The sequence below is a fragment of the Nerophis lumbriciformis genome, linkage group LG01 (genome assembly GCF_033978685.3).
Source record: "Nerophis lumbriciformis linkage group LG01, RoL_Nlum_v2.1, whole genome shotgun sequence".
NCBI lineage: Eukaryota > Metazoa > Chordata > Actinopteri > Syngnathiformes > Syngnathidae > Nerophis > Nerophis lumbriciformis.
In genome coordinates this window covers 72873514-72890000 of record NC_084548.2, presented here as the reverse complement: position 1 = coordinate 72890000, position 16487 = coordinate 72873514, and the positions used below count along the sequence as shown (strand labels likewise).

The window sequence follows — 16487 nt, the reverse complement described above, 5'->3', positions numbered from 1 at the left end:
CCATCTTAGATGATCTCGGGCCCAGAGAAGCCGGCGGCGTTTCTGGGTGTTGTTGATAAATGGCTTCGTAGAGCTTTAACTTGCACTTACAGATGTAGCGTCCAACTGTAGTTACTGACAGTGGGTTTCTGAAGTGTTCCTGAGCCCATGTGGTGATATCCTTTACATACTGATGTTGCTTTTTGATGCAGTACCGCCTGAGGGATCAATGGTCATGGGCATGGCCTCTTACCTGTGGTGATATCTCCAGATTCTCTGAACCTTTTGATGATATTACGGACCGTAGATGGTGAAATCCCTAAATTCCTTGCAATAGCCATACTTGCCAACCTTGAGACCTCCGATTTCGGGAGGTGGGGGCGTGGTGGGGCGTGGTTGGGGGCGTGGTTAAGAGGGGAGGAGTATATTGACAGCTAGAATTCACCAAGTCAAGTATTTCATATATATATATATATATATATATATATATATATATATATATATATATATATATACATATATATATATATATATCCTGAAAATATGCAAACAAAACTGTGTTTAGATAATTGATACTTCAAACTTGCATAAATAAATATTAAGGAATATAACATAACTTGGCTTCTGAGAGCTTCAAAATGTAATGAATAAAATGCTAAAGTTGTTGATAAACAAGCAATTATTTTAATAATTAAATATGGTCATTTTAAATGAATTATTACGATAATTTAAAATTAATTATTTCAAATATGTTTATTTTAATGTAAAATTCTATGGCTGGATGTAATAAGGAGTCAGAAAAAAAAGAAAAAAAAATACAATTAATTTTGATGTTTTTAGCAAAATATAGTAAAAATTTATTTTGTTTTTTGTTTTTTTTAATTAATAAATATCTATTTATTTTTAGGTAAGATAAACATAATAATACAATGTATCTCTAGTCTGGATGATTTAGTTCTTGTCACTCTATTGTCCTCCCGTAGTGAAAAAAGGCTGTCCTCACTCAGGTCCGCATGGAGCTGGAGGGGGCGTGGCCTCCAGCTCCGGCTGAAAATCGGGAGATTTTCGGGAGAATATTTGTCCCGGGAGGTTTTCGGGAGAGGCGCTGAATTTCGGGAGTCTCCCGGAAAATTCGGGAGGGCTGGCAAGTATGGCAATAGCTGCTTGAGAAATGTTGTTCTTAAACAATTTGCTCACGCATTTGGTGACCCTCGCCCCATCCTTGTTTGTGAATGACTGAGCGTTTCATGGAAGCTGCTTTTATACCCAATCATGGCACCCACCTGTTCCCAATTAGCCCGTTCACCTGTGGGATGTTCCAAATAAGTCTTTGATGAGCATTCCTCAACTTTCTCAGTTTTTTTTGCTACTTGTGCCAACTTTTTAAAAACATGTTGCAGGCATCAAATCTAAAATGAGGTAATATTTGCAAAAAATAACAAGGTTAAGTATCTTGTCTTTGCAGTCTATTCAATTGAATATAAGTTGAAAAGGATTTGTTGTATTCTCTTTTTATTTACCATTTACACAACGTGACAACTTCACTGCTTTTGGGTTTTGTATAAGAACGTTTTGCGAAAACACTTGGATGTAAAAGCCGTCAGCCAATTTTGCCCTGTTTCCGCTGTGTTCATGTGGCAAGAACATTGTTGTTTTTTTTCTCACAAAGGCATTTTATTTTTGCAGGTATTTGAAAAGAGGCCGGTACAGTAACAAGGGTGTACGCATCACAGCTGACGAGATGATGAAACAGAGGTAAAAGCAAAACGTGTAACGGATCACGTAAGGGAGGACCTGCGCCTCGCAACACTTAATGGTAGCATATGCTGGAAAAGATTTAAAAAACTAAATCAACTTAAAAACACTCAATGGGGCTGACGTGTTGGGAAAGTACCAGTTGAAAAGTAATATGGGCTCATAGAAACGTTCACAGAGTCGTCCGTCGCCATTCAAACTATTAGCATTAGTGCAAGAGGGCGCTAGCTAGTGGGTGCTAACCGTGTTAATAGCTGGAGTCCACTTTTCCTTCGAGTCCCTGACGCCACAGGGTGCCGGAACCTACTCCAGTCAGTATTTGTTTTCACACCGTGAGTCCAGACGCAGCCAAACTGTCTCTGGAGACGCAAAACGAAAAGAGAGGAGAGGGCGAGGAGGGTGAAGTAAAAAAGCTTCGTCACCGTGGTAACAGTCACCGCCTCCCGAGCAAGGCATGCGGGGGCACTCTAGTTCCTCCCAGCGGCCCTCAAGAGACTTCCTGCGGGGGGGGGCGACCACGTCCTTGGAGGAGGCTGACAGGCCGGCGGTCACTTCAGGATGATGTGGTAGCCGTCGCTGGATTCGTCTGCGAGAAAGGACGCCATGTTGACACCAAACCTGACAACTTTTGAAATCAGAAAAATCTAGTAGCCAGGGTCCAGGGGCTATGCAAAACGAAACTAAAACTGAACTGGCTGCAAACTAGGCAAAAACAGAATGCTGGACGACAGCAAAGACTTACAGCGTGTGGAGCAGACGGCGTCCACAAAGTACAGCCGTACATGACATGACAATCAACAATGTCCACACAAAGAAGGATAGCGTCCGCACAACTTAAATAGTCTTGATTGCTAAAACAAAGCAGATGCGGGGAATAGCGTTCAAGGAAGACATGAAACTACCATACCTGCCAACTTTTGAAATCAGAAAAACCTAGTAGCCAGGGTCGCAAAATGATTGATTGCATTCAGACAGGTTAAAATGTTGCTAAAACCATCACTTTTCTATCAGTCACAGTGACTTTTCAAAACAAAAATATTACAGCAAAAATCATATGGGTTGATTGACATGTTTATTCTCTAAGCTAACTTCAATAGTTTGAAATTATTTTGACAGTTAATGCCAGTTATCCTGTCAACCTTTCACAAGACTTCAATTTGTTCATTGAAAGTATAAACAGTATAAACACTTTTTACAGTAAACAAATGGTAAAACAGTACTAAACAATTCCATTAAAAAAAAATTGGTGTCATTATTAACTTTCTGTCCAAGCTTGTATAATCTACTGCCTTGTTCAATTGTAAAAAATATTCTGTGCCTAAAATTCACATTTCTATCACAATTATCATACTGTAAACATGGTAAGCTAACTTCATTAAAATTAATAGTCCTGTCAATAGCATGGAATTACAATTCAAATGTAGTTTTTTTGTAAGCCTTTCAAAAGAATTCAAAATATGAAAAATTAATGAAAATTAATTGAAGCCATCAGACACTTGAAAAGTGGCACATCACATCTCTAATGTAATCATTTGAACTTTTCAACAGAAATAGCACTGCAAAAATATTAAGGACATACTTCTGTATTTTGGTAGTTATGCTGTCAACATTTAACAAGATTTCTTCAACTTGGACTTGAAAGCATAAATAGTATAAACACTTTTAACAGTATAACAGTACTAAACAATTCCAATAGATAACATTGGTGGCTAAAATCCAAATTTAGCAACGGCATTAGACTTGTGTGTTTTTGTCCCTCCGTGTCCGATCGAAAAATCTTGTCTGCACAAGGTGCAATTCGCGTAGTTTTCACCCTTTTTGGAACGGATAATTATTCCCGGATAGGCTTTTGAATATTCTTCACGGAATGACTGCAGTTTTCTTTTCGGTTTAAGACTCGTTTGCGATTTTTCTCCGGCTGATTCCATGATCGTTCGCTCTTTTGGAAACAATGGCAACAGGTGCCTCGTGCTTGGCAGCGGTGCTATAAATAGCCTCGCGCATGGCATTCGGAATGGCTCGATAGGAAGTTACGGGAAGCAGTGTCGATTGTCATTGTTGTTACGCGATTTCGTGAATAAAACTTAAAAAAATATATATATATTTAATTAATGAAAAACCGTATTTTTTATCACTGCAACCGTAACCCGGAATAGGTTGATGAAAACCGTACTAATTAAAGCTGCAAGCAGCATTGGTCGGGCCCGCATATTTGGCAGGTGCTCGTCCTAAATGTCCCAATACTTTTGTCCAGTGATAGTCATAAGTGTCCCAAGACTTTTGTCTAGTGTACCTACCTTGTCTGCATTGTGTGGCCACGTTGGTGCTTCCTGCTTTTAAGCAGCCATCTTAAAAAAACAGCAGCATCAGCGCAGCGGGTCTTTGAAGGGTCATAAAATCAAAACCGGAGGAGTTAGAAAAACGCGCTTCTGTAGTTTTAATCACAAGGGTTCAATCTCTCTCCTGTGTTAGTTTGAAGGCGAAACGACAAACGCGCTCAGAGGAGATAAGATTTTGAAGGAAGGTGACCGGTTTTTACAAAAAAAAATTTTTGAAGGGGGAATAGCAAACTTCCTGTTGATTTTCGCTGGCGGTTGTCAATTTATGAAATGTAGGTCTAAGCGAGACCTACATAGAGGTTTTTGTTTCATGTCTCTCCGACCTTCCCAGTGGGAGTTACAGGCAGTTTTGTCAGTTTTTTCTTCCGAGGAGCAGTTGTTTCTGCGTTTTATTAAAAAATTGCGGTAGAGCGCAATTTTGAGATTTGGGGTTAGGTTTTTTTTTTAGATCGCAATGTTTGCCAGTCTTGATGTGTGCGTTCAGTTTGGTGAGTTTTGAAGCATGTTAAGGGGGTCAAAATACAGCTCAAAGAGGCAAAAGTTACTGTTTTTAGTACTTTTTTTGTCTTGAAGGGGGAATTGCCAACTTCCTGTTGATTTTAGCCCAAGAATGTACTATTATGAAATGTAGGTCTAAGTCAGACCTACATAGAGGTTTTTGTTTCATGTCTCTCCGACCTTCCTAGTGGGAGTTACAGGCAGTCTAGTTTTTTTTTTCCTAGGGGGCGCTAGAGCGCAATGTTGAGTTTTGTGGTTCGTTTTTTTTTTAAAAAGGCAATTTTCGCAGGTCCTGATGTGTGGGTCAAATATGGTGAGTTTTGAAGCATGTTAAGTGGGTCAAATTACAGTTTAATGTGGCGGCGGAAGAATAAAGAATAAAGAATAAAACCTTACAAATTCAATAGGTCCTTATGTCCCATTGTATAAGGACTCCCTTTGGGAGTCCTTATACAATAGGACATGCGGGCCCTAATAAACGATCGAAAAACAATAGGGTCCTCTGTCCCATTGCAAAAGGACTCCCTTCGGGATTCCTTTTACAATGGGCCATGCGGGCCCTAATTACGGGAAAACCGGAGTAGTTGGCAGGTATGTGACACCGACAAAATAAACCTGGAAAAAGCGGCGGTGGGCCAATACCTTGCATCGTGTCCAGAACGAAACAGACTTCATCCTGGAAGTTCTGAATCATCTGCGGAGAGGAAGAGGAGAATAACGCCACGTGCTACTTGGCAGCTTACGGGGGAGAGCTGGTCCGAGAGCCCGACCTCGTCGCTGACCAGCACGTGGATGCCGGTGGGACCCTGCTTGAAGATCTGGTTGATCTGCCTGGGAGAGATGTTGAAGAGCTGGGCGATCTTCTCCGTCAGCTCCGCGGCCGTCAGCTCCTCCAGGTAGATGGCGTGGTAGACTGAGGGCGAGATTGCGCTGTCATCAAAACATACCTCCAAGTATAAATGTATGACATGTAAACAATAGGAGTGTGACTATACGGTCCATTATCGCCACACGTTTCCTATTCCATTGCACTCCTAATTAGGGATTCGTTCGAAATATCGGATCGGCCGCCGATATTTGCCAAAAAATGCGTATCGGCAAAGCATGGGAAAATGCCAATCCAGATTAAAAAAAAACTCTGCTCCGTGTTTTCCAACGCACCGATTTAAATAATACATTCCACTTTTCTGCTGCTCCCTAATTTCCGTTACGCATTTTCCAGCACACCTTCAACACATCCACAGGTCTGTGGATTCTCACACAGTTGCTTTTAGCTGCTGGCATTACACGACAGGCTCTTCTCACTCTTTCCTGTGTCTCCCTCTCACAGACAGCAAGCGCACCTTCTTACACACGTCACATACTGTCACGTCATACGTCACATACGTATACCTCCTCTCCCAGCAGAGAGGTAGCAGCATGGCTAACGTTAGCTGTGATGCTAGCGCAGCCGTGTGGCCAACGTTCTCTCTAAGGTGCGCGCTTGTGCAATTGCGCACTGCTCAAACGTCCTCTGCGCACGGCAAATCTATGCCACGCACAAAATCAAATAAAAAAATAAGCGCATAACAATTTTCGACACACGGACACGACAGAGAAAACAGTTTTCGTCATCATTGTTCAAATATTGTGACGTCTGTCGAGACGCTTATCTCCATTCGGTGCCACACGCCCACACCATCAAAATGCCGAGGCAAACATTTCCACATCAACACCGTATGAAAAAATTAGTGATTTTTTTAGTTGTGATTTCCTTCTCTGCATGAAAGTTTAAAAGTAGCATATATTAATGCAGTATGAAGAAGAATGTTTTAATGTAGACATGCAAGCCTTGAAAGAAAATGTTGAAAATCAAGACTACATTTCCTGCAAATGGGTGCATTTCTACCCTATATTTTAATTTTTAGATTTATTCTCATATCAAACTCTTTTGGCTGTCTTTTTGACACTTACATCCGGCTCCCCCCTCCACACCCTGGATTATAAATAATGTAAATAATTCAATGTGATTATCTTGTGTGATGACTGTATTATGATGATAGTATATATCTGATAGTATATATCTGTATCATGAATCACTTTAAGTGGACCCCGACTTAAACAAGTTGAAAACCTTATTGGGGTGTTACCATTTAGTGGTCAATTGTACGGAATATGTACTTCACTGTGCAACCTACTAATAAAAGTCTCAATCAATCAATCAAAACACATAGAATCATCATACTGCTGTGATTATATGCATCAAGTGTTCATTCAAGGCTGAGGCAAAATATCGAGATATATATGGTGTATCGCAATATGGCCTTAAAATATCGCAATATTAAAAAAAGGCCATATCGCCCAGCCCTAGTTCAATGATGCCATTTCTGTTTGTCATGTATCATTTTGTCTATTTTGTGTTTATCCTTGAATAAACAGGTCAGTTTCTTGTTACCAACCATTGTGTATTATTCAAACTCCCCTAATTCAGCTGGCTAGTTGTTATCAAGAGTACTAAAACCCTTTTCAACATGATTCTGACAACTAAGTAGGCTAAATAACTTTAATACATGCTCGGATAGGCCAGTATCGGTCAGTATCGGTATCGGATCGGAAGTGCAAAAACAATATCGGTATCAGATCGGAAGTGCAAAAACCTGGATTGGGACATCCCTAGTCCTAATTAGGGATGACGTTCGAAAACCGGTTCTCCCGATTGTTCGATAAGAAAAGAACAGATTCCATGGATTTGAATCCCTTATTGAGAAACGGCTCCCGTTATCAAAGCCACTATAGTAGAGATGTCCGATAATGGCTTTTTTGCCGACATCCGATATTGTCCAACTCTTAATTACCGATTCCAATATCAACCGATACCGATACCGATATATACGGTCGTGGAATTAACACATTTTGTTGTGATGCCCCGCTGGATGCATTAAACAATGTAACAAGGTTTTCCAAAATAAATTAACTCAAGTTATGTAAAAAAAAAGTGCCAACATGGCACTGCCATATTTATTATTGAAGTCACAAAGTGCATTATTTTCTTTAACATGCCTCAAAACAGCAGCTTGGAATTTGGGACATGCTCTCCCTGAGAGAGCATGAGGAGGTTGAGGTGGGCGGGGTTGGGGGGTAGGGGGTAGCGTGGGGTGTATATTGTAGCGTCCCGGAAGAGTTAGTGCTGCAAGGGATTCTGGGTATTTGTTCTGTTGTGTTTATGTTGTGTTACGGTGCGGATGTTCTCCCGAAATGTGTTTGTCATTCTTGTTTGGTGTGGGTTCACAGTGTGGCGCGTATTTGTAACAGTGTTAAAGTTGTTTATACGGCCACCCTCAGTGTGACCTGTATGATTGTTGACCAAGTATGCTTGGCATTCACTTGTGTGTGTGAGAAAAGCCGTAGATATTATGTGACAGGGCCGGCACCCAAAGGCATACTTGCCAACCCTCCCGGATTTTCCGGGAGACTCCCGAAATTCAGCGCCTCTCCCGAAAACCTCCCGGGACAAATTTTCTCCCGAAAATATCCCGAAATTCAGGCGGAGCTGGAAGCCACGCCCCCTCCAGCTCCATGCGGACCTGAGTGACGTCAGGTGCGCAACACCACGTAAATCGTTGGCCAACCAAAAAGTAACCCCAGTACGCTATAGCCAACATTCACCAGGAGATGGCAACAGACAAACATAGATCACTCTATTACATTCCTCCCCTTTTAGAAATGTATAGAAGTTACTCAAAATAAATAAACAACCCAACCAAAAAAATGCAGCAGCTCAATTAAAAAACTGTACTTAAGCCACATTCTTTTCTCTTTTTTTAGTACTGAACTCTTAACCCTCATTTGTAAAAAACTAACATGCTTATTATACAAACAGTATTTGTACACCTTTAACACAGATTTTTATACTGTCTTCAGAGATTCAGTTTTTTTGGTGGTACTCGAAACCTTTCTGGGTACCTGCGAAAGGGTGTTCAGCATGGTTGGAAAAATAGTGACAGAGAATAGAACAAGGATGGACAATTCAACCCTTAACTCAACAATGAGTAGATGAGTGTTATGTGTGTGTATATGTGTAAATAAATGAACACTGAAATTCAAGTATTTATTTTATCTATATATATATATATATATATATAGGCTGCAACTGTCGAAAGAAACCTGATTGCCCTCTCAACGGGGGGTGCTTACAAACATCAGTTGTCTACCAATCTAAGGTAACACGCAAGGACATTAACACATCCGACACATATGTAGGATTAACCGAGGGAGAGTTCAAAACCAGATGGAACAATCACAAGGCTTCTTTCAGGAACCAAAACCTGCGGAATACCACAGAACTCAGCAAACACATTTGGGACCTCAAAGACAATAATGTTGAATATTCAATAACATGGCAAATTCTTGCATCCAGCACACCTTACAATAGTGGTAATAAAAGATGCAATCTATGCTTGAAAGAGAAACTGTTTATTATTTACCGTCCAGACCTGTCATCCCTCAACAAGCGCAGCGAAATTGTAACAGCATGCCGCCACAGACGGAAACACCTCCTAGGTAACACATGAGCCAATCACCACGCCCCTACGCCAGCCTGTACCCACCCACTCTGTGCCCTATATAAACCATGGTATGTGAATGCTCCCATTAAAATCTCCTGATGATTGAGGGAACCCCCCCTCATGAAACAGGCCTGTAGAGATGAAATAGTCTTGTGATTTTTTTCCCACACATACATATATATATATATATATATGTATATATATATATATATATATATATATAATATATATATATATATATATATATAATAAAATAAATATATATATAGCTAGAATTCACTGAAAGTCAAGTATTTCTTATATATATATATATATATATATATATATATATATATATATATATATATATATATATATATGAAATACCGTATTTTCCGCACTATTAGCCGCACCTAAAAACCACAAATTTTCTCAAAAGCTGACAGTGCGGCTTTTAACCCGGTGCGCTTTATATATGGATAAATATTAAGATTCATTTTCATAAAGTTTAGGTCTCGCAACTACGGTAAACAGCCGTCATCTTTTTTCCCCGTAGAAGAAGCGCGCGGTGCATGCTGGGATATGTGACGTTTCATTTCCATTTGTGTGTGTATGTAAAGACCCCAAAATGGCTCCTATTAAGTGTGTTGTCTGTCTAATTATAAATAATGCAGACGAGGCGTGTTAACTGAGTTCTCAACGTTTACTCACAGCGTGCTCATAACCACATTCTAACTGCCAGCATACAACAACGCTTCTCAGGGCTACCGCGCATGCTCGTCACTATCGTTGCATGCTGGGTAGTGTAGTTGTTATATTTGCTAGCTCATAACATCACATTAAGAGACACGCTTACGCGCTTAATTCAATACTCGCCGTCATTCCGGGTGGATTGACAAAAGACCTCCAGCCGCTGGATATTGGTGTCAACAGGGCATTCAAATCACGACTGCGAACGGCGTGGGAACAATGGATGACCGAAGGCGAACACACCTTCACTAAGACAGGCAGACAGCGCCGGACGACATACGCCAACATCTGCCAGTGGATCGTAAATGCCTGGGCAGATATTTCGGTCACAACTGTGGTCCGAGCTTTCCGGAAGGCAGGATTCACAGAACTGCTGGATAACAGTGACACTGACTCCGATGACTTCGACGAGACGGAACCGGCCATTTTGGATCCCACATTTGCCCAACTTTTCAATTCGAACACCGAAGACGAAGAATTCGAAGGATTTACGAATGAAGAATAACTTCAGAAAGTGAGCGCTATGTTTATTTTGTGTGTTGTGACATTAACGTTCGAGCAACATTATGTTGCTATTGCTCTGCACTATTTTGAATTTTACTATGTTTGTGATTGCACATTTGCGTACATTTTGGGACAGAGTTGTTAGAACGCTGGTTTTTAATATATTATTAAAGTTTGACTGACTATCTGACTGTTTTTTTGACATTCCCTTTAGCGCAGCGTAGGCGCGGCTTATAGTCCGGGGCGGCTTATAGGTGGACACAGTTTTGAAATATGCCATTCATTGAAGGTGCGGCTAATAACCCGGGGCGGCTTATAGTGCGGAAAATACGGTACTTGACTTGGTGAATTCTAGCTGTAAATATACTCCTCCCCTCTTAGCCCCGCCCCCAACCAACTGAATTGTAATAAGGAAATATTCCTTTCTATTTATTAATGTACCAAAATAATTAAAAAATTTGCACTGACTGAAGAAGGTGTTGTTGGCGGCGTCGCCGTTCTCGTGTTTGGTTTGCTGAGACTCCTGGCACACGTAGATGGTCAGCCTGGGTCGTACCACCCTGTTGATCGTGGGAGACACGTGTAAAGTAAAACTACTGTACTTTTTGGAAGAAGATCCTGTGTGTCTTTGCTTGAACCTTTTAGTCACTTACAAATGTGGCTGGTGCTAAACGGTACTACTCACCGTCCCTTTAGTGCATTGAAGAGCCGAATACCGTCCGCCGGGCCGCAGATCTGAATCACATCCTCCCTGGTCAGCTTCAACAGGTCCGCTCCTGTAGAAAAACACCTCGGACTTACAAATAAAGATACTATTTTTTTTTTGAGAGACTGCAGTCGGCATGTCAGTATTTGTAAATAAATATGTGATAATAATGTGAAAAAATAATAAATGACAAATTGGTAAATTCATAAAGGTATAATAAATGATAAATTAACACATTTACTAAATAATGTATTATAAACATGCAGAAATTATGTGTTATTAATGAATAGGTACATTTAAAAAATATGTAAAATTTAAAAATGACAAAGTGGTAAATTCATTTAAATTTATTTTATGTATTAACATAATACACAAATTAATAAATTTACAAAATAATGTATTATAAACATGCAAAAATTCTGTTATTAATGAATAGTTAATAACATGTTGACATTTAAAAAACTAGGCAAAATTGAAAAATTACAAAGTGGTAAATTTATTTAAATTTATTTTATTTATTAACATAATACACAAATTAATAAATTTACAAAATAATGTATTATAAACATGCAAAAATTATGTTATTAATGAATAGGTACATTTAAAAAAATATGTAACATTTAAAAATGACAAAGTGGTAAATTTATTTAAATGTATTTTATTTATTAACATAATACACAAATTTATACATTTACAAAATAATGTGTTATAAACATGCAAAAATTATGTTATTAATGAATAGGTACATTTAAAAAAAAATTCAAATTAAAAAATGACAAAAGTGGTACATTTATTTACATTTATTAACATAATACACAAATTAATAAATTTACAAAATAATGTATTATAAACATGCAGAAATTATGTTATTAATGAATAGGTACATTAAAAAATATATATAAAACTAATAAATCCATACATCTGAAAAATAATGGGTAGTATATAAATAAATATCTGAAAATAATGGATAAGTAAATATGTAAAAGGAATGTGAAGTAAATGAATAAATAAGTAACAATAATGCATAATAACTTAACATGTAAACAATTATATATAATAAATTAATAAGTATACATAATGAATGATCAATGTATGATTAAATAGATATATAATCTAACAAACATGTAAAAATAATGTTTAATAAATATGTCAAAAATATTTTAACACACACACACACACACACACACACACAAACGTCAGCAGAGAGCTTTGCTCTACTGACTGCCATTCTTTAAATAGTCCCCAAAGATGAAATTGCACTAATGTTATAACAGTAATGTGTGCTTATGGACCGCAAGTAATTTGATTTTGCTCAACCTGTTATGTCAGGATGTGTGGCCCCAGGGCAAGAAAAACAGCAACAAGTTGACACTAATTACTACAATTAACACAAAGGTGTGTGTGCGTGTGTGTGTGTGTGTGTGTATATGTATTAGGGTTTTACGGTATACCGGTACTAGTATAGTATCGTGGTACTAATGAATCAAAAAGGGTACTATACTCTGTTTGAAGAGTACGGGCGCGTCGTCGTCACGTGGTGACATTGCTGGTTTTACGAGCAAAGGAGCATGTTCGGCAGCGCACACACACGGAGTACTTACAAGCAGACACAGTGTGTAGACAGAACAGGGAGAATGGACGCATTTTGGTGTAAAAAGTAAAGATAAAGGTAAAGGTTTAACACTGAAACACCCTCAGGAAGAGCTGCTTTAAGACAAGGCTAGCTAGATAGCGGCTACTTCTCTAATCACTAATCCTGGTCTCCATGGCAACAAATAAAGTAAGTTTGTATCATTACAAGTATCATTATCACTGCAGGACGAGGAATAGCTAAACATGCTTCACTACACACCGTAGGAGGATACAATAGCTCACCGCCGTCACAATGTAAACAAACGCCATGGGTGGATCTACACCTGACATCCATTGTAATGATATCAACTACAATAGCGTATCTAGTCAATACTACTATGATTACATCGATATTTTTTTATCGTCACTAAATCTTTAAAAAAAATTCATATTATGTTTATAAAGTCAGTAAATACGTCCCTGGACACATGAGGACTTTGAATATGACCAATGTATGATCCTGTAACTACTTGGTATCGGATCGATACCTAAATGTGTGGTATCATCCAAAACTAATGTAAAAGTATCAAAGAAGAGAAGAATAAGTGATTATTACATTTTAACAGAAGCGTAGATAGAACATGTTGCAACAGAAAATAAGCAGATATTAACAGTAAATGAACAAGTAGATTAATAATCCATTTTATACAGCTTGTCCTTTATAATGTGTACAAAATAATAGGTGTATAAATGACACAATATGTTACTGCATTACGTCAGCAGACTAATTAGGAGCCTAATTACTACTAAAAGACAAGTTGTCTAGTATGTTCACTATTTTATTTAAGGACTAAATTGAAACAATAAACATATGTTTCATGTACACTAACATTTTTTGTTCAAATAAAGCCAATAATGCCATTTTTGTGGTCCCCTTTATTTAGAAAAGTATCGAAAAGTATCGTAATGCACATATACAGTAGTACAATAGTAAGTATGTCTAAATAAAATGCTCCCCTTGCATCCTGCTATCCAGTAGACAGCATTGTAACTCTGCTTTTTAACGCACAGGGATCAGATCCGTGTTTTTAAATTAGACATCTAACACCTGCATATAGATTGCAGTCCTGTTGGAAACGCTCTTGAAATGAAACAAGAGCAGACAAAAACATGAAGGTCTACCTGAGAAGTTAGTGAAGAGACGACAGAAGGGCGAGAAGCGGTTTCGGAGAAGCCACTGTTGTGCGTCTTGTGGCGTCGTCGCGGGCAACAAATTCTTGAGAAGAAAGCAGCAGGGGAAAAAAACATATTAAAAGACGAATACAGGCAGGAAGTACATCATCGCAAGCTTTGCTTTACGGACTGCCATTTTGTAAATGGTCCCCTACAGGATCACGGTTCAAATAGTTTGTTGTCATGTGCACAATAAAAACATGTTTCATCTGTACAATGAAATGATTTGTTAGTCCACACTCGTGCCGCGTACACTACAGAAAGGAGGTAATAATACAAAAGTTAAAAGACAAATTTAAGATGTATAAAAAGAAAGTAAATACAACAAAAAATAAAAATAAATGAACAAAACAAGTGTAAAGAAGTGGCAATGTGCACATTGTGTACAGAAAGATTTGAGATGTATAATGAAAAATTAAGAAATAAAAAATATGTACCGGTACAAAAAAAATTATAATAATTTTAAAATGTGGAGAGAAGGTGGCAATGCACATATTGTGTAAAGCAGTGGCAGTGTTTCCCACACATTCATTTATTTGTGGCGGCCCGCCACGAAAGAATTACGTCCGCCACAAATGGATTTTTCGGCTTTTGACTCGCTCGACCGCTCATAAAAGCAATGGGACTCTGTCTGTGAATGTACCTTGTAGTTACAACTCCGGTGCAGTAGGTGGCGGTAGCCTACTATGCATTGTAACTCCGCCAATAGCACTTAATTCACCTGGTGGGCCAGAAAAAGAAGAAGAAGAAGAAGAAGAAGAAGAAGAAGACGGCGGAGTAAAAGAACGGACCGACCGGATCAAAATACGAGGGTAATATAGGTTGTAGGTAGATAGGTTATAGCTGCATCGCTCGCGGCTCGTCATATATTTAACGTTAATCCGCGATTTCACCGAGCGTTTCACTGACGGTGAGCAGCCTGACGCTGCTTCATTAACACCGCCGCTGTTGTCACGTCACGTGTTACCATACCGACGAGCTAACGTGTCCAGGTTATAACCCTGTTGTCAATAAACACACGTGGAGACGGTGCTTCAGATACTGCATTAATAATGAAGCTAAATTGTCCACTGTCCACTGCAGCATGTGAATGCAATGAAAAGAATACAATCTGAGCCAACCAGCTGTTAAAATGTTGTCCAGGTTAATGTTTTGGCCATTAAAGGCCCTTCATTTCAAGATTTCAACTGTGATCGGACTTTAAACAGGTGGCTGACCTGTTCAGATGGGTGTAACTCAGGGGTGCTCACACTTTTTCTGCAGATGAGCTACTTTTCAATGGATCAAGTCGTGGGGATCTACCTCATTCATATATATCATTATATTTACTTATTTATGAAATATATGTTTTTGTTAACAAGTTAAAGGTGTTTAATGATAATGCAAGCATGTTTAACACATATAGTTAATATTGTTAATAAATTAAAGGTGTTTAATGATAATACAAGTATGTTTAATACATATAGATAATATTGTTAACAAGTTAAAGGTGTTTAAAGATAATACAAGCATGTTTAACACATATTGTTAATAAATTAAAGGTGTTTAATGATAATACAAGTATGTTTAATACATATAGTTAATATTGTTAACAAGTTAAAGGTGGTTAAAGATAATACAAGCATGTTTAACACATATAGATTCCTTTCTTTCATGAAGACAAGAATATAAGTTGGTGTATTACCTGATTGTGATGACTTGCATTGATAGGAATCAGACAGTAGTGCTGATAACGTCCGCATTTTCGAATGGAGGAGAAAAAAAGTCCTCCTTTCTGTCCAATACCACATGAAAGTGGTTGGTTTTTGGCATCTTATTTGTCCAGCTTCCGTACTCCTTTGTATACACTTTACAAGAAATACATTGTCGGCAAACTCCGTAGCTTGCTAGCTTGTGCACGCCAGCTTTCTGAGACTCTTATTTTGTTAGCGCAACTGTGCAGTCGGTCTTTGGAGTTTTGACGACAGGTACGGCGCCAGAGTCTGTTGAAATAAAGTGTTTCTCGCCTTCCTGTCGGTAATTTTAATGAGCTAAATATGTACATAAAGTGTTGTACTTATATTCCAACTCCGCGTTCTTCTTGGTCATCGCCGCTGCCGCCGTCACCCCCCGCGCCCCGACCACACCACCACAAATAGATGCCTGTCCTGTGGGAAACACTGAGTGGTTCTCAAACGTTATCCACTCAGAAAAAACTTCCCTCCAAGTACCACTATAATCACCAACATTATACAGTAGCGCATTAGACCTAAGTATTCATTAAAAACAAAGCAGAGTTTTGTGTTTTTTAACACGCATATTTCATATTTTTGGGCCACAGTAACAGTTTGAACTGTAACACTGTATATAAATAAAACACTGTACTTTAATCAAGTGATTCTTTGGCGTACCACGAGAAGGAGCCTGTGTACCACTAAATCACAAGTGTCAAACTCAAGGCCCGGGGGGCAGATGTGGCCCGCCACTTCATTTTATTTGGCCCTCGAAAGCCTGGAAATAATATCTATCAATAAAGTACTGTAACTTTTCTTGTGCAGACGGCGTTTGTACTTACGTCCGCTACCTGAACGACAGGCTCAGGCGCTTGGTGGTTTGGTGAAGTGTTTCTAAACAGGACCAGAAGACATG

The 16487-nt window shown here is 38.8% G+C and overlaps 1 protein-coding gene across 1 annotated transcript in view; it reads right to left on the bottom strand.

Moving 5' to 3' along the window:
* Positions 1 to 1511: 1511 nt before the first annotated feature.
* Positions 1512 to 16487, bottom strand: part of tfcp2 (transcription factor CP2) — a 55103-nt gene continuing 40127 nt past the window's right edge. The window contains exons 10-16 of the mRNA XM_061925576.2: positions 16414 to 16465; positions 13809 to 13902; positions 11034 to 11124; positions 10817 to 10908; positions 5342 to 5484; positions 5214 to 5265; positions 1512 to 2320 (exon numbers count right to left, since the gene is read on the bottom strand). Of these exons, the coding sequence (XP_061781560.1) occupies positions 2283 to 2320; positions 5214 to 5265; positions 5342 to 5484; positions 10817 to 10908; positions 11034 to 11124; positions 13809 to 13902; positions 16414 to 16465 (562 nt within the window). The 3' untranslated portion in view covers positions 1512 to 2282. The remainder of the gene's footprint in view (positions 2321 to 5213; positions 5266 to 5341; positions 5485 to 10816; positions 10909 to 11033; positions 11125 to 13808; positions 13903 to 16413; positions 16466 to 16487) is intronic.